Raw genomic sequence first — 18,800 nt, forward strand, 5'->3', positions numbered from 1 at the left:
AACAGAATTTAATCTTGGATCGATGATGATGATGATGATGATCGAGCCAGGTGTTAATAAAAATGCAAAATCAAGTTCTGTTCCTTTTTTCGCTGTGTCTCGGCTTACCTTAGGTTCCTTTCATAGATCGCGTGCGTGCAGTTTTCATTGGCTTTCTTTTTCTCCTAGTTTCTGGCTATATTCCGGTTTCCGTCAGGTTTTCTCGTACATTTGGTGACGTACGGCAAAACCAAGCCGCTGGGTTGCGGCTTCAGTTGCCTCTCAAGAGGGCCCGCGCTTCCAGTCCTCTTCTTGTTGCGATGTTCAAGAACCGTTCGGTGACATTTGGCGACTCGGTGACTACGGCGATGTTTGCATAAAATGGAAGGTGAGGTACTTGCTGTTGTACGGCGGAAAGAATGTACGGGACACGGTAGACAGTGCGGCGTATGCTTCTTGCTGCACCGAATGTTTCGCGTGCGTATTGATCCGGCGAAGGATCCCCCAAGGTGTGCGGCATGCAGAGTTACGCTCTAGCAGCCTAGCTCTAGAAGTTGAACTCCAATTCTGGATTCTGGCTCTAATCTAGATGTGAAGGAAAGGTGAAGGAAAGAAGGGACGGGGTTGTGGTCATCGAGGACAGCGACCCGACAGGAAAGGAAGCTAGCCGGGAAAGCGGCGGAAGTAGCTTCGGGATGGATGGATGGATGGATGGATGGCAGCGGGATCAGCGATAAGAGGTCCAGAGGCTTGAGGGGAACGATGATCGGAAGACGGGCTTAACTTGGAGGGAGTAATATTCCACGGTCGGTGTTTATCGACGTGTACTTACTTCGTTGAATGTTTAGGTACCGTATGATGTGTGCTTTCAGTCGAACGATGACATAGAGAATGAACAACAATTGTCGCGTGTGCGAGTGTGTGCGTGTGCAGGTACATATGTCTGTGTCTCTCAGAAGCAAGAAATTGCGCCCTGGCCTTCCCTCTCTCGTGGCCCGTGCCCTGCGTTAGAGGAAGGAATGCGCCAGCGTTGCGTGCTGAATGTGTCTGTGCCGGAGATGTGTTTTTCCTCGTTCTTGATTCCCGGGGACAGTTTGGGGTCCTCTCACCTTGGGACTTTCGGCTCAGATGGCTTTTTCTACAGGTCACACATGCTCATTAATTGCTTTTGGTACGTGGTTTGACATGACACAGACGGATATACAGACTGATGACGCTTGACACGTGTCGTTTGCCAGGCAGAAAAAGACAGACAGGTGGACAGACAGGCAGACAGACAGGGCAATTGAGATAAACACCGGCAGGTTCTGTTATGGACTAGCATATCACCCCAGGTCCCAGGTTAGGAGTCTGTGGTGTTTTGGCAACGTCGCGATATTCTAACGGGGACCATTGGAGCTTTTGGCTGTCCTTGTGTGTGATGATAACGTTGGAGGCTGCAGTGCACATTGTGTGTTTGCATGTTGACGAGGCACAGTCGTACACGGTTGTGTAGGTGACTTTAGGTAACATATTTACAAGGCATTACAGAAGTTAGAGTTCTTAAGACCATGGCCTGTAACAAGGAGACGAACAATCAGAAGGCCTGATGGCAAATCAAGAAGCCGTCGCTTTGACACATAACTGCGATTACCGGTCTAAATGTATGACTATGTACCATAGGAGCTATCACGTTACCCTCACCTCCCTGCAAAAGCCATATGCCGGCCCCGGCGTCTCGAGCGCACACGAGAGCTCGTTGACGCCGTACGAGCCGTAACCATCATCTTTCCAAGGGGTTTGCTGGCTGCCCAAATCGTTAATCCAACTCACCGCACACCCCTCAATGCGACCAAACACACGAGCCTGTCGTCGTTCACAAGGAGCGGCACTTTATGTGTTCGTGATGGTGTCCGCCATGGTCTTGTGATATGCTATCGAGGTGGCGAACATGTGCTTCCGGCCGGCCGGCACATAGAAAATAGGGACACGAACACCAGATTGCACATCGTCGTATGCGCGAGGAAAGGATGCGTGAGGTGGGAAGATAAAAGCAAAAAATAGGATGTAGGAACGCAATGCTGATGGTCTCTACTGGGCAACCATCTCTTGAGCTTTTCGCGGTTTAGCAGCAAGCTAGCAAGCAATTATGACTCAGCAGGCTAGCCAGGAAATGCTTTTATAAGAGTCAAAAGGTTAGTCTCGCGGGTTTTCAGCTCCTGTAGAACCTCGCGGCGCACGATTATCGCATGCGTGTACGTGTAGTGTAGCTTCAAGCAGCGCAATCTCCTCGGCCATTTCCTAATGAAAATATGCACAACCCAAAACACAGCCCGACATCAACTGGTCGAAAGTTAACAACAATGTCAGCTGGAAGCCTGATCCCAACCAAAGATACCTTCCAGGGCTCGCCGCGGCTCGCATGGCAGGCTCGGTGCCGTCCTGAACCTCAGGGACGGGACGGGGACCCGTTTTGCCAGAGCCCTTCATAACGCCTTTGCAGCACCTCTCCCTCCGAAACCTCGAGGACACTACTACTCGACATCTCCGCGCTGCATCGTCGCACATTCACCCAAAACCCTTTTCTCGCTGCGCAGTTCAATCGAACATCCACGCAACACCTTGAGAAGGCGATTCGCAAACTTACGGATTAGAAACATCATAACGATTAATGTAGATCGGCATGCAAAAAAGAAAAAAAACATGTTATGCAAAACATGGATGTTACGCTGAACATGATGCGTAAAGATAAAATCTTCCACCGCGCGGCCACCGTCCGAGCCATAAGCACCTTGGAAAGAAGCGAGGTTTTGCCCTCCAGCTAGCCCGCTTGCTCACGCTGTACGACGCGATATGGCCGGGGCCCTTCGCATCGAAAATTGAGAATCCTGCGGTACCTCTCACCTCAAACCGCTCCTAGCTAAGAAATCAGTGAACGGCGTCCTCAGTCAGCGCCTCAGGCGCCATGGTAATGACAAGCAACGTCGCACGTGGGCCCCTCCCGGCCTTCACGGAAGGGGCCCCTGCGCTTGCGGGTAACTTGTAACTCGTGACCGACTGCTAGCCGCTGATTTTCCTCAGCTAGCAGTCAAGCACTGTATATCGTCGCCTCGGCAAAGGGAGCTCGGGTTATAGCCGAGAGGGGGCTAACACGCAACCACACAAATCCAACACAGGAGAACGAACACCCCGGGGGCCCGATCTGCTCCATCTCACGCGGCCTGGTCGAAGCCTCCGGCGTCGCTAGAGGCGCCTTTTTTGCCGTTGTCGCCGTCTGCGGCAGTGGACTCGGTAGCCACTATTGCTTTAAACTCCTTCTCACTGCCTGCGGATGCCGACAAACAAGAGGGTTTCGGAGGCGACCGTGATGCTGCCGAAGTAAATCTGTACGAGCTGAGCTCACTACCTGCTACAGCAAAAAACCAGGAAAGCATTACGCCGAGCCGAACACACACAGAGATATTGTTGCCTAAACCACCGAAGCGGATCTTGCCTATTTCCTCTCTTCCGTTACTACTGCGCTACCGTACAGCGAAGACAACTAATCTTCAATTGAATTACAACGCATATGTCAAAAATCCATCACGCATGTACGTATGATGAAGTACGGCACCAAGTACGGCACTAGCCCTACCCAAGATGCCAGTACCACATATGTACATACGTACGTACACCTCCAGCTTTCATCATGTGACGTTGACTTACCGGAGTTCTGTTCGCGGCCTCCAGCACCGGAGGGCCCCACAAACCGAAGAACCACGGTGGCCAGCAACTGCAGCAGCAGCAGCAGCAGCAGCAGTAGCAAGGCAGTCGCAAGGCAGTGCAGGTATATTAGAGAGATCAGCGAGGCAGCAGCACCCTGACAGAAAAAACGGCTCAACCTTGTTAGCTGTAGCAGTCAACAGCTAAAGCAACAGCTAAAGTTCAGCAGTAGCAATAATACTCCAGTAGACCCACCCACCCACTCAGGTCACATCTGCCAACCCCATCCACCAATCACCCACATCGACCGACCGACCGACCGACAGACAGGGCGCCCTCACTGACCCACCGACGCGCACACCACCCACCAGCACTCCCATAACAATTGAGATGGGCGCAATCCAAGGCGCGTACACCTCTCCAAAGTCCGTGTGGTAGATCACGATGCCGATGTAGACGTTGGCCCAGGCCAGCAGAATGGTTGCTCGTCCCAGATTGTGGTGGATCAGGTTCCAAAGGCCACGGCGCGGGTGGTCAGGGTCGGGTCGGATGTACGCCAACACCACCTGGGGTGGGGAGGGTGGGGGGACCGAGGGGGATGATGGGGGGATGAAGAGAGTGTGTGTGTGTGGAGGATGAAGAGAGTGCGGAGGGTGGGGAGGGTGGGTTTATAAATGTACGGCGCGAGAACGTCACGTCCTACCTGAAGACTGACTGAGCTCACAACAGACTCCGCCGGGGGAAACACAACACCCAAACACACACCATCAGCTCCAGGGGGCCTCCCGGGGGGGGAGGAGCTGCTCCTCCTCACACAAACAACCCCCACAACCCCTTCACGTACCTGCGCACCCGCCGCCGCCATAACAGCAATGCCGATCTTCTCGTGCGCCTCCGTCAGGTCCCCCTCCACCTCCTCAAACTTCACAAACGCCACCACGAAACCGGCAATGAACAGCGCCACGCCGGTCCACTGACAGACCAGATGCAGCCAGAACCACAGGTGCTTGCCGAACACCTTGGTATTCCCCAATAGCCACCTGGCAAGGAAGAGAGAGAGGGAGGGAGGAGGAAGGAGGAGGGAAGGGGGAAAAGAGATAAGTGGTTCTGTAAGCGAGGGCCGGTTTGGGGGGCCCATATGCGGTGACGAAGAGAGAGTGCTTGTAGGGATATTGCTGGTAGAAAAATGAACTGAAGAAGAAGGGGCATATGGAGTGGAAATGAAATAGCGGAGAAGAATTGGCCCCAAGACAGGAAGATTGCGGAATACTTCCGTGTCGCATTCCGCATTCCACAAGGCAGCAAAGCAAAGGTGTCCACGAGATCAGTCGGCACAGTCGGAAGGGGGCCCCCGCGGAAGGTGCCGTCAGATGAGGGCGGCTCGTATGTGTGTATCCAGCCTTGCCAGACACGCCTTTGGAGGATGGAGAGATGATAAACAACATCCGCAACAATTCCGCAACCCAACCCTAAAGCTCATATCCTAACCCTCCCCGCTACCCCACCACCCCTAAACACTCCCCATCGCCACCTCTTGTCCCTTTCCCCCAACCCCCACCCCTCCATGCACGCACACGCACGCAGGCAGGCATGCAGGCAAGCGGCCGCACCCAATAATAATAATAATAATAATAATAATATAATAATAATAATAATCCCTTCGCGCCCTTCTTCTTCCGCACCTGTGCGCCGGCAGCAGTGTACCCAGCGGCAGTAGCAGACCCCACGCCACAGCCATCAGCGCGCCGTGCACGTTGATCCAGTACTCGTCATCATTCCCAGCCTCCTCTGATGCGCCGCTCTCCACGTCCAGATAGAAGCCGCCCACGTTGGAGCTCTGGTGCTGTATAAGGTCCTGACTATTGCTGATTGCCCAAATAAGACCGAGCTTGGAGGAGCCTGTTTAGGACACATGCGGCAGCAGCCAGGTAGCAGCAGCCGTAAGAGGAAACGTTTTTACGCGCGAAATACGTATTTTTTTTATCCTCGAGATTTCTTTTGGTACTGGACAGAAAATCCCAACCCCTCCAGATGACAGACGAATGGCTTGGCCGCTGCAACTGCACGGGCGACATATGTATGTATGTATATATATGTGTGTGTGCAGGGAGAGGGAGAGGGATCAAGCGGAAAATCACATATGGTGGTGGGAGGAGAGTAGATATGGTCGATGCGGATGCCCACATGGGAACGACGTGTGTATGATGTGTGAAACAGGGGGGTGTATCTTCGCCCGTGGCAGCTACCCTGCGAAACCCTGCCTTCCCCGGTATTTCGGGGCACCCTCACCCAGTCACCCTAGTCAACTTCTCAGTGGATCGCTCAGGTTCCGCACCCACCACCAGCATCCAACGCAATCTGCCGGATCGATGGCGGCCCAACTCCATTTCTGGTCGGCTCGCGAGTCAACTTAATCCCAGATCACCACTGTCCATCGACTAAGGGCACTATACCCTCCACCCTCGGAACGATTTTCAACCCTGACAGGTCTCGATCCCGGGATCTCCCGGGGGCAATGGTCGTGCCTTACAAGTCGTGCCTAACCTATGTATATATTTTGTATTTGTGCGCTGGGTGTGTGTCGCCGCCGTCGTGGTGGTTGTGGTGGTGGTTGTGGTGGTGGAATCAGCAAGGGGTGGGGCGAGGAAGGGAGGCCGGACATAGCGGCCAGGGTAGGGACTAAAGAGAGGAGAGGAGGACCAGCTGCAGCTCACCGTCTGACGCCGCCAGCCGGCGACGGCCGCCGCCACCGCCACTGCTACTGCTGTTGCCAGCTATGAACCGAAGGTCGGGCGACTCCTTGGCGAGCGGCTCATTGAGACGGCGACTGAAGCACATAGTCGTGACACCAGAGTCTTGTACGACACCGCTGTCGTACGCCCATGACGGCGATACGGCATCGTTGCTGTCGAGGTCCTCGGCCTGTCAGTCAACCGTTGGCACCGAATGGTTTCATTCCGGCGCGGCACATACATACATACATACATACTCCCCACACCCCACACACAGGAGGGCCGCCCCCCCCTCGCCATTACCGCCGATCGTGCGATCGTCGTGCAAAACCCTAGGAGGAGGAAGGAGGGTTCGGCCGCTCAAGACCTAACCTTGAGTTTTTAAGACGGACAAGCGATCATGCCACGATTGCCAAATTAGGACACTTAATGAGGAAAAAGGCAAAAAGGTATCAAAAGGAAAAAGGGAGGTATTCAAAATCCTCGGTACGGCGGCCACCACCCGGTAAGATGTATCACTCCGGGCTCTCGGGCTATTTAGGGCCAGGACAGGCTGCCGGCGAGAAGGCGGGTTAGGAGGGTAGGGCGGCGGCGGCGGCGGAGGAGGGGGGACTACGTACCGTTGCATGGAACGTGCTGAAGAACGGTTTGGGCGAGGCCGCCCAGCCGAGGGCGATGTCACTCGGGAACATGGCCGAGGCGTCTGTCGGGTTGAAACCGATGGCCACGTAGCCTGTGGAGGCGGCGTCGACGGGAGGAGGGGAGGGGAGGGGGGGGAGGGAGGGCGTCGACGGGAAGGTGGGGGTAGGGGCGAGGAGATTTGAGTCACGAAAGAGCGCATAGGAGCACAATGAAAGGATGCCATACACATGTCGTACCTCTGATTGCTGCCTGTACTGCAACGTGGAGGGTGCCGTACTGCGCCAGCTCACTCCCCTGTTGTACAACCAAGCGCACGTAAGTACCGCACAAACCGGTTCACAGGGGCCAAGAGAAGAGAGGGGGGTGGAGGGCTTGCGTGAGACGAAATCTGCCAATTGCCGGAGCCCAGATGGGAAGGCGAAGGAAGATGCGAAGGAAAAAAAGAAAAATAGCATACGAAAAATACGGCAATAACGACAAAAGTACTCATGCGCAGTGGAGCGACGGCAGGGATGCAAGCAACAACCCAAGCATTGGGTAGTGGTACAAAATTTTTGACGGAATGAAAAATCCAAAAATTGGATGTCTAAACGCGCAGCCAACACCGTCCTTGTCCACGATCTAACTAAAGCGTTCGTGTCCGTATGTATGTACGCACCGAGAGCGTCGTACGATTAGCGGGTGTGCAGGGGTTGGAGGGGGCCGAGGCCGTGTTTATGCTCCAGTGTACGGTAACCTTGTCCTGGTGGCCAAAAACACATACACACACGCCCGGGGGGATTTTAGGGAAGAAAGGAAAAGCCGTTGGTGGTAGTGGCGGATGATAAGGTCGGTGCTGATTGCTGGTGGCGGTGATCGGCGGTGCTTGCGGTGGCGGTGGTAAATCGGTAGCAGTGACAAGGTGTCGTTGTTAAAACAAAAAAGTAAGAGGGATTGGGTGGGAGGGGGAATGGCTCGAGATGGTTCGATTTCCTAAATCACTTGCATGGAAACATGCATGCCGTACACGAACGCTACGTCGCGAGTACGACTGCCGTACACTTACAACTGTCGCGGAGCAGCTGTAGCCCAGGTTGCTTGTAGGGCAGTTGGTTCCCCCTGAGGCTGTAGCGGCCGGCTGGGGGTGGTGGCAGCGAGGAAGGGGGCCCGGGCGGAGAAAGATGATACGATGCATATACGACATAATATACGACCTGATATACTACATATGATACAATATGGATGGAAAAACAGCGCCAAGGCGACGTCCAACCGCTGCGGACCACCTGGATGGATAAATTAACCTTTCCTCCCTTTCCCTCCCCTTCCCCCTTCCATTGACCCCCTTCTGTGTCCACCGTCTCACTCACCGGCTTCTTCTTATCATCGTCACCGTCATCGGGTCCCGCCTCGTGACCTTCCTTTTCATCTCCGTCTCCTTCGCCGTCCTCCTCCTCGCCGTCCTCCTCCTCCTCCACTGAGCTGAAGGCGGACGTGCCAACACCCGCCGGCAGCCCCAGATTGATCGCAAAGCCACCTCGGTTCGTCGACAGATGCTGCAGAAAGGCGTCCGCGGGGCTGATGGCCCAAATCATTCGAGTGAAAGTTCCATCTGGGGTGAATTTATAATAGAAATGTGGTAGTAGTAGTAGTAGTAGTAGTAGTAGTAGTAGTAGTAGTAGTAGTAGTAGTAGTAGTCGTAATCGTCGTCGTCGTCGTCGTGGTAGTAGTCAAGAGCGTTGGAGAGTTGTCAAAGGGGGAAGGGATGGGGGAGGGATGGGGATAAGGGAAACGAGAAAACCATGAAGGGAAGGAGACCGACGAAACACAACGTACGACGGTCACAAATGGTCAAGATGGAGATGGGAGTTGAGAAAGCCCTAAAGAAAACATAATCAACAGCAGCATCAGATGCAGATGGAACGGTTTGTTGGAACTTTGGGATGAAGGGAACAGGAAGCAAGCACGGGATGAAGAACCGGACGAAATATATTTTATATACATCGACTACAAAATTCAAAACGCAGCCAAGGAGGTTAGCAGCAAGTTACTCATGCTCCACACCTCCACGATAATATATTTGATTGTGGAATACAAAATCCACGAGAACCGGGATGTTTAGCAACAGCAGCAGCAGCAGCTAACCTGTTTTTACGTTCTGCGACACCTTGGGCCGGCTATCACTCAGACGACGACTGAAGCAGATCGTGGTGGCGGAGCTTTGCTGAGTCACACCCATGTCGTACGCCCAGGACGAGCTACCGGCAGCCGGGTACTCGTCTTCCTCACCCAGGTCCTCACTCTGCAGCGCAAGTGCGTGAGTACACCAACATGGAAATGAATGAATGCGTGAGTCGATGAATAAGAGATGAAGATGGACAGACGCGGCAATTGGGCAAATGGGAAACCCTAAAGGTCCATACATAGACCATTCATTAGTTAGTTAGGTAGTTAGTTGGTTAGTTAGGATGGCAAAGGTCGATGCTTCACCCAAGGATTTCAGGTCTGGAGCGCCCCGTGATCGCCGGCATCCCGTGCTGCCCTACCACCGTACATAATCACATATTCACTTCTCACATCTGCGTAAAAGGTACTGATGTACGGCGTAGAACCCACGTATCCGTACACGATGTCGCTGGGGAACATCCCGTAAGGTCCGGAGCTGGAGGTCGACAGAAAACCAGTCCCAACGTAGCCTTCTCGTTATCGTGTCGGATTCGCGACCAGGAACATAACATAGATTGAGGGACAGGGGGGGCGCAAGGGCGCGGGGAGGACGATCAGGGAGAGCAGCTGATGTAGCACCTGCTGATGCACACCTACTCGCCAGCAGCAAATTGTGGTGATTATGTAGAACATTGGAAATCAGCAGCATCCGGCCGATTGGGTTGGGGATTCGGTGTGTGTGCACCGTATCGTATCGCTGCAACTTCTCTATCCTATTTTACCTCTGTCTGCCGTACAGATTAATGGCACAAAAAACCGTACCGTGCAACCACCAACCGACATAAAAGAAGCCTACCCGTGACGTTGGCCGAGACAGCCATGTGCAGCGTGCCGTACTGGACGATCATCGTGGTCTGTGGGCGGTGGGAGATTAGGGTTTGTGTTTTCGGCCGCCATAACACGAATGGTTACGGAAAAAACGAACGGGAAAACTGCTTTGCCGTGTTTTTCTTAGGGAATGAGCCACTGGAGGTACCACTACGAGCTTAAGCAGGTCGAGCAGACTGAGGGGGTTCCCCTCGAGTCCCTTGTGAGTGACGTGAGTCGCTTGGGCGCTGCAATGATGGCGGTGGATGTCTGCAGCTGCCGCGGTGGTGGCGATAGTGGTGGTGGTGGTACTAGTAGTGGTGGCGGTAGTAGTAGTATGGACAACATTTCGAGTTTCAGTTTGGGGTTGTCTTCACCCCCAGGGGAAGGTTGCGGCGGCAGTAGCAGCGGCAGAGACGGAAGAAGAAGAAGAAGAGGGAAAGACCAGAAGAAGCCTCCCCCGCCGGTTTCATAAAAAGAACGTCCCGATCAGCCCCCTCCAGATCCCATGATCTCACAACCTAGGAGAAACTTCATCAATGCAGCGAATGTAAGGCCCAGTTTTAGACTAGATTCTCTTACATTAACCGCCGTGGGTGTGCGGGGTGTGCATCCGTTGTTGGCTGGAGCCGAGGTAGTGTTGACGCTCCAATGGACGGTCACTTTGCCCTGGGGATGCGAGTAAGCATATACGGAGACGGGGCGTGACGGGGGTTGATTATGAGAAGAAAGAAAAGGGGCGGGCGGCAGCGGTGTATGGGAGGGACGTGCGTGTATGTATGTTGGCGCATGTAACAAAACGGGGGGATAGGAAGCCAGAAATGCGAGAAAAAATACCGTTGCCGGGTGCCGTACGGTACGACGTGCGCTCATGGGGGGGGGATGGGAGGCTCACAGACATCTCACACGGGAAATGTATCCCTGTGCTGTCTGGCCCCATACGCGGTTACGTTGGGAGTACGGCGGCCTGTCTTCAGGCGCTAAAAAACCTGAGGCACACCACCAACCCCCCCGGAGGGTAGCAATGAAAGATGCCACCAGACTGAAGAGTGCCTTGGATTGAGTAAATTAAGGAGCTATGTTGCAGGATGCGTGGCAAAGAAGTATTCAAGGGAAGGAAGATCTTTTAACATTATTATTGATCGCCCTGTTTGGGAGTACAATGCCGAACGCGACCATACGGCACCAAATCCGTCGTACATCATAGGCGGGCAGTACGAGCACGTATGCGCAGTAATTTGCGTGTTGGGTTTGCTGCTGGATGTGTGGTTGGTACCTTAGACGCCATGCACTGGTAGCCCAGGGTGCTGACGGCACAGCCGTCGGGGCGAGGGCCCGGCGCCGGCACAGGTGACGAGGATGCAGGCTGCGGCGGCGAGGGTGGTGCCGTCGGCGGCGGGGTTGGTGCCTTCGGCGGCGGGGGCGGCGAGGGCGGCGGCGGCGGCGGCGAGGGCGGCTGCGGAGAGATACCTGTGACGGGTGCGACGGGTGCAAAACCCCCAAAAGTGGCATAGCGAGTGGTGAGTTGAATGAAACTGTCACATGCACCGACCAGCAAGAACCATGGATGCGTTTCGAACACATCATCGAAAAAGGTCCCTCTCAACCACTCAGGACATCATATTAAAGCAGTGTGGTGGCCTCCCAAAAAGCCGAGTTGCTCCCAGCCAGCGGCTCTAGCAGAAACCTATAACCGACCCCTTCGTAACGCCTCCCAGCCCAAGCCTCGTCCCCTACCCCGCCCTACCCTCTCTCCCTCGCACCACACACCCCTTCCCTCCACACATCCACCTTACAACGCGCGCACAACAACCCCCATTGTAGGACAGAAAGAAACAGCCATTGCCCAGAAACATCATCTCTCCCTGCTGAAGAGGGGTGGTTAAATGTACAACTTCTTCAGAACTTTCCTCCGTCCCAACCGCCAACTCCCAACCACCGAAGCCCTCCTAACCGATACCGGCACGCAGGTCAACAGCACACCTCAGCCTCAGCAACCAACCGCTCTCTCACATGTGCCGCATTCGACGACCCGCATGAGCACTGTGGCTTGCTTCCATAAGGCGATCCCCTGGGTTGTGGCAGAAGTGACCTCAAACAAGACTGATTGACCTGCGTGGAGTTAACTTCCCAAGAGTCAGCAATGGAACCTGAACCGAATACTTCCATTAACATTTTTTCTCCAAAAAAATTCCAAAAAATACAGATTTGGGATAATAAAACATGCAAGATACATGTCCCCGAAACAGGTAAAGCGCTCTAACCCGCTGCATACCCCCCGGCCTGAAGCGGGGGGAGTGGCGATGTAGCAATGTAGCAATTCCCTTAAGTATGTTGTAGCAATAATGATGTAGCAATAATGATGTAGCAATGTAGCAATTCCCTTATTCCCAATGTAGCAATTCCCTTAAGTATGTTGTACATCTACCTACCCGTGGCATTGCAGAGCAAAGTGAAAGTCGCGTTGAAGGCCAAATTCGCCCTGGTGCTTAAGGAGTTGCCCAAATCCACACGGTTGGGGCTGAATGCATACAAACACGGATGTGATGGCGTTGGGGGGGCCCCCGGAAGCGCAAGTCCAAGCTTATTTTTTTATTTACAAAAAAGGGGATTGCTAGTAGAGATCAGCATTACATGTGGAAAGGTTCAAGCTGATATAGCCGATTAAGTAGAGGTAGGTGTCTAACTTGGGTGACTAATTAAGATATAGATGGTACAAGGCGGGAGCTTGGCGCCGATCCAGGATGGGCAACAAATAAGCCCGGAATTAGCCCAGCCCACAAATTCTTCTCCCCCCGGGCTTTCCTCACCAGATTAGGTTAACAGAGTTGGTAGGCGGCTTGGGGGACGTAAAACCAACACTGCTGCTGTTGGCTGTTAGCAGCGCAAGACGACGGTCTGGGAAGGACAGCTGTGAGGTGGAAGGATGCAACACGACAAGCCATCACGCATCCAGAAATATACATGAGCACATCTCTGGAGTCAAAAGCATTTGTGCGGGGGCCCTATGGTGATGTGCCGCTGGTCCTAGGTGCAATGGTTGGAAATACCTATCAGTGTTCAATCGACCTGCCCGAGACTGTCCAACAAGGCTAACCCGCATCGCACCGTTAACGTATAGCTCCTTCCAGAGCAGAGCGTTGAGGACTGTAGGTTACCTTGGGCGTCAGCAAATGTGAAGCCGATTGAGCTGCAGCGGGGGATACAGGGCGGTTGTGGTTGTGTAACCGGAACACCGACTGAGCACTGAAGCCACAGGTTGTCTAATAAAAGCTTAGGCGTAGTTAGGTCACGATAGTTAGTCACAAGAGTATGACGCACCTATCGCTTGTTGAACCGCCAGGATGGGGTGAATCTAGGTACGCGACAGCGTCCGTAGGATGCACATCGCATTGAGTCAAACCAGGCAGCGTCAGCTCATCAGCAGTGGAAACTAATGAATTATACCAATATCGCGGATATGCCTCGGCGGACCGAGTCAGGAAAGCTATAATGCATACCGCCAGCATGGCGGTCGGCTTGGGCACCATGATGCTACGCTTTACAACAATTGTATATGCAGAAGCTATGCCACTGCATGCATCGTTGTGACAAGATATTTGCAACAATTTGCACAGGAAGTGCGACCAAAGTCAACGTCAAAGTCCGGCGGTAATGTCGACAGCTGTGTGTTGGGGATATTAGGACACCTATGAATAGTTGAGGGTGAAAGGAACTGGCTCCAGTTGGCGACTGGAGGAAGCATTAGTTCCTAACTTGCCCGATCTGCAGAGCCCGACATCAATCGCTGACTGAGAGACAAGGAAGAGAAGAATACTAAGCTTACAAATAATGGTGTAGGAATGCCTTAAATAGTCTGGCAAAGCCTTGCACGACACAGAGTCGTACCGATCAAAGACAAACCATACGTACTCGGTAACGAACACAAATCCCTTACATTTCCCCGGTCTTTCAAAGCTGCAACGTCCTCGTTGCCATTACAGTCGCAAGCACAAGGTTCCCTTGCATACTGCAACTCACTGCTTTCATCACAACAGTGGGCATGCTCAGGCAACTGCACCCCCATACAATGCCATGGGACTCATATGGGACTCAGACAGCTAACCACATAAGGCAAGGTGTTCCAGCTAAGAAAAACCCAAAGACAGCATAGCTTGGTTCAAATGAAAAGCATGACTGTGTGAGCTCCGGAATGATTGCATCTACTGCACACATAAGCACACATGAGAACTCGAAGGAAAGTAAGAACGGAGAATCTCGTGAAGGTGATGGTAGGTCTCTTTTGAGCACTCGGCTGGGCGCCCCGGTCGACTTGAGCCAAAACATAGGGGCACCCCGACACAAGGGCCAACATCGAGCTCCATGGCATGATGAGATGTGATGGCCTTTAGCGTGACGTTGGATCGACGACGAAGATTACGAAAACGATTGAACTCGTGAAACGTGGGGTACGCAAGCATCCAGTCGCTGTCAACCCGGTGCACTCCTGCCGTGGAGGCTGCTGCAACACGAGCACGCATACAACCTACACGACGGGCAGGCATACTGGCGACCAGGGCACGGCGATTAACGTTGAACGAACGAGGTAGACGGCGGGTTGTCAGCTTCCGCAAACGATAGAAGCAAACGGATATGGCCCCATTCTTGAGCCCGAAACGAACGTGAAACTGCAGTCCAGCGCAAGGTGTCCAAACTTGGCCGGCTGTCGAACGACGGTAAGGCGTTCTGATCCAACTGAAAAGGAAAGAGCTCCGATTTCAAGTTGTGACACCAACTGTTACACTCGGAGTGGAGCGACTTGAGCCGACTTGCACACAACAGTGGCGTACAAAGCTGAATGTCAGTACCGAAGAGCGATGAACCCGGTAGTTACGAGATGCGGGTGAACGACCGGCAACACGGGCCGGCAAACAAACGATCGTGCGGTGGCGCGAAGTGCAAAAGCAGTGACGATGGGAAAACAGCTCCAATACGGACCGAGGCAGGATTGAACCATAACTCGATACCATATGAAAGGAACTGGCTCCAGTTGGCGACTGGAGGAAGCATTAGTTCCTAACTTGCCCGATCTGCAGAGCCCGACATCAATCGCTGACTGAGAGACAAGGAAGAGAAGAATACTAAGCTTACAAATAATGGTGTAGGAATGCCTTAAATAGTCTGGCAAAGCCTTGCACGACACAGAGTCGTACCGATCAAAGACAAACCATACGTACTCGGTAACGAACACAAATCCCTTACAGAGGGCTTACGCGAAACCTAATTAGCCCTCTGACAGACCGAGGTGGGATAGTACTAACGGCTTAGTACCGTATACGAAAAGTGCTGTGGGAAACTGCCTTGAGATATTAAAATCCTTGGCCTCGGCATGTTGCGCCCAGCTCCAATCTTGAAATATGTGGTCAAGTCTCTACCTGGCAGAGTCTATTTTTGGTTGATGTGGTGTAGTATTTATGATTGGCAGGCCTGGCAAAGTTACCGATGTGCTAGCTGCTCAACTGGAAACGGGGCTATTCGTATAATTTCATAAGAAATTGTATTTGTCTCAGAAAAAGTTCGCACGCGTAGCTCTCAGTGCCATGGCAGGCCCAGCGGCTATTGCATAAGGGAATTAGGAACATGATGGGCCGCAAAACTGTACTGTTGCTTGTGCGCACTCGTTACAACTGTGAAGATTGGGGTTTTATTTTATTACCTATTATATATAGAAGATTTCTGTGCCTCCACTACTTTTCAAAATTAAAATACATTATGCGCGCCAGGCTACCGTTTGCCCCGAGAGCTGCAATGTATAACGAGTAATATCCAGCCAGCAGCCATGTCCATTAGGCTGCTGCGGAGCCGCGGTGGTTGGAAGAACGCCCCGCCGTCAGCGTCATTCCTGGCGCCACCAGCAATGGAGGCGCAGTAGCCCGTTGTTTATTGCAAGTATAAATATAAGTAACGCTGTAACTTTATAATATGTTCATACACGGGGCTGAGGGACGATGACATGTTGATGGGCTGCTGAATGCTTGGGATGGCGGTCGACCGTTCCCCTCCCTCTTACACAACCCCTCACAACCCCTCAACCCACCCCTTCCTCTCACACGACCCCTCCAGTTCCTGTTCCTTCAACCTCAGCTTCTCCCTCTACCTATCGCTCCCACTCGCACCATTTCCCCTCCCCAAAGACCCTTCCTCCCCACGACGGCACAAGATTCAGCGGTATGGGCGCAGTCAGACAGTGGCAGCATGTGTCGTCCCGATAGCTGCCGGTGACTTGGGCGCCTAATTTCTACGGATCATGGCTCCTGGAGGGCTCCACTGCTCGTCAACATCCTCCATGGCTGTATGTGGCACATTATTGACGCCCTAGCCATACGAGGGGGAGCACAGCTTCACATCACCCCTTGCCTGTTGAACTCCCCAATGCTATATTTCTGTATGTCCCATCTTAGTCATGTAGCCATGCCAGCGCACATGCCTAAAAACGTACACACCTGCTTTTTAACCTCCTTGACTGCCGCAAAAGCATGGCAGCCATGCGTTTGATTTGTATGCTCAACAGACCACACGTATGTATTGCTGGGTGATGGTGGCCCAACGTGTTTTGCTCATCACGTGGCGAGCTGTGTAGGGTCTCAATGGCCCGCCATAACTTCCAACATCGCCCAAACTATTGGGGATGTATATGTGCCAAAGCGATGCAAAATGGGCACGCAAGAACGGCACACAAGGGTCCGGCAGGGCATTATCCTGGCCACAAAACTTGCGTTCAGGGTTCGACACTGACCTTCCTGAAACTTGCGGGGTCCCCCGTACCTCCCAAATTTTCCTTACGGAGGGGCCCCCGTACCAGGCTCCTGTACCGGCCGAAAACCTTACGGGGGCCCCCGTAACCCCCGCAAAACCTTTACGGGGGCACTGTCCTTGGCTGAAACGCTGTGGAAAGTGACGCTTTGCATTTTTTTGCCCTGTAAATCGTTATTTTCGTTATTTTCTCGTGAACCGCTTCTTGGAGGGCGGTGGCTTAGGAGGCCCTTGGTCACCTCCTGACGACTCCTTGTCTGCCATCGCTGGATGTTACAGACCAGAAGTTATAAAAGTATTATGAAAAGTGTAGTTAAATATTGCAATATGAATTATGTCTGCCAAGTGTGTGACCTTATCCTTTATATGGTCAAAGGGTACTACAACCTTGCACGGCAGTCGGCAATCGGTCCGTCCTCTCCCCTACGGGGGACTTTACGGGCCCCGTACGGCCTCTTATAAATCCTTAAAATCCTTACGGGGGCCCCCGTAACCGGCCTTCGGCTGGTCCGGGGGCGGCCCCGTACGGGGGCGCTTCGCGCCCCAAAATCTTTACGGGGGCCACCGTAGTCCTACGGGCCCTTACGGGGATACCGAAAAAAGGCCAAAAACTTACGGGCCCCGTACGGGGTGTCGAACGCAAGTTGCGTTAGCACCCACAAGGTACAAACCACGATGGTCAACTTCCAATTAGCTGCCATCGCTAATCGGGACTAAGAACTTATAGAAACAATTAAGGGGGAGTTTTGGGGCGAGGCCCCGGGCGCGAAGCGCCATTCGGGGGCCCGAGCCCCCGGGGTTCACTGCTGTCAGTCAGTCAGTGGCTTACATATCTCGCCCCGCAAAAAATAGCGTTTGAATGCTATATCCATTCTATTCGGAATGCCAAAGAAGACACTCCAGATAAATCGGAGCGCGACAAAGATAGCTTTCCATGGCTCCGAGTTTGACATAAACTTACATATCTCGCTCCGCAAAAGATTGAATGTAGAAGCTATATCCATACTACATCCCCCTGCCAAAGGAGACATTCCAGATAAATGGAGCGCGACAAAGATAGCTTTCCATGGCTCCGAGTTTGACATAAAGTTACATATGTCGCTCCGCAAAAGATTGAATGTAGAAGCTATATCCATACTACATCCACCTGCCAAAGGAGAAATTCCAGATAAATCGGAGCGCGACAAAGATAGCTGCACCGGGGCCGAGCCCCTTTTCGGCTTTGAGAAGCCGCCCCCCTAGTCTTTTAGGGCCAACTCAGTCTTAAAGGCCCTTAAACGGCTAAATTGGGGCAACATTTCTGGTGTTGTGGCATACCTGTGTAGTTGAATGTGAACCCTGGCCACCAAGCACATAGGAAAGGAATGTTGAATAAGTTGATACTATGGTGTGGCACGACAGTAGTCGCGTACAGCAGGGAATGCACCGCAGATGTTGCGTGTTGGAAGAATCAGCGGCCCTCACTGTCGTATGTTAGGTATCACACGTGCCAGACGTGCCATGCCAAGCTGGTGCAGTGCAGTGCACGGCCCGCTGGCCCGCTTGCTCTACACTTCGTGAGTCTGGAGGCCCCCCAGGTAACAACCACGCACAATGCCACGCGCAACAGCAGCTCTCACGGGTCTAAGAGTCTGGTTTTCATTTTTTTCATTTTCCCTCCGAAAGGAACTCTCCTTGACGCGCACCGGGAAGCAGGAACTGGCAAGAAAGCGTGCCAAAGGGTTGCGGAATGATGGCCGGGACAGCGGGTTCCTTTCAGCCAATCGTGTAGCCAATGACGTAGCACGTAGGCGTTAAGTAACTCGTAGAACTCCAGTTGATTTCAATCCGCAGCAGCACGCACTTCATCGTGTAATGCACCCTCAGAGAGAGACCGATGCGAGGTGACTTCGTTCAGTTGCATGAAAGAGAATGTTGTCGGAGGGGTCTTTTATTTGTTAAGAAGTTTGTGTGTCCAGCTGG

The 18,800-nt window shown here is 53.0% G+C and overlaps 1 protein-coding gene across 1 annotated transcript; it reads right to left on the minus strand.

Annotated features, from left to right (window-relative positions):
• Window positions 1-3,170: 3,170 nt before the first annotated feature.
• On the minus strand, window positions 3,171-13,795 carry VOLCADRAFT_121535 (uncharacterized protein; the record flags this gene model as incomplete). The annotated part of the gene is made up of 17 exons (XM_002956485.1): window positions 13,368-13,795; window positions 13,155-13,236; window positions 12,857-12,957; window positions 12,479-12,567; window positions 12,049-12,158; window positions 11,323-11,412; window positions 9,159-9,315; window positions 8,384-8,625; window positions 8,080-8,151; window positions 7,271-7,328; window positions 7,013-7,125; window positions 6,375-6,582; window positions 5,343-5,559; window positions 4,505-4,700; window positions 4,029-4,226; window positions 3,664-3,730; window positions 3,171-3,283 (listed from the first exon to the last, which is right to left on the minus strand). Exons 1-17 carry the CDS (start codon window positions 13,574-13,576, stop codon window positions 3,171-3,173), a joined length of 2,322 nt encoding a protein of 773 aa, XP_002956531.1. The 5' UTR covers window positions 13,577-13,795.
• Between the last annotated feature and the right edge of the window lie 5,005 nt (window positions 13,796-18,800).

The sequence above is a fragment of the Volvox carteri genome, assembly GCF_000143455.1.
Source record: "Volvox carteri f. nagariensis unplaced genomic scaffold VOLCAscaffold_61, whole genome shotgun sequence".
Lineage (NCBI taxonomy): Eukaryota > Viridiplantae > Chlorophyta > Chlorophyceae > Chlamydomonadales > Volvocaceae > Volvox > Volvox carteri.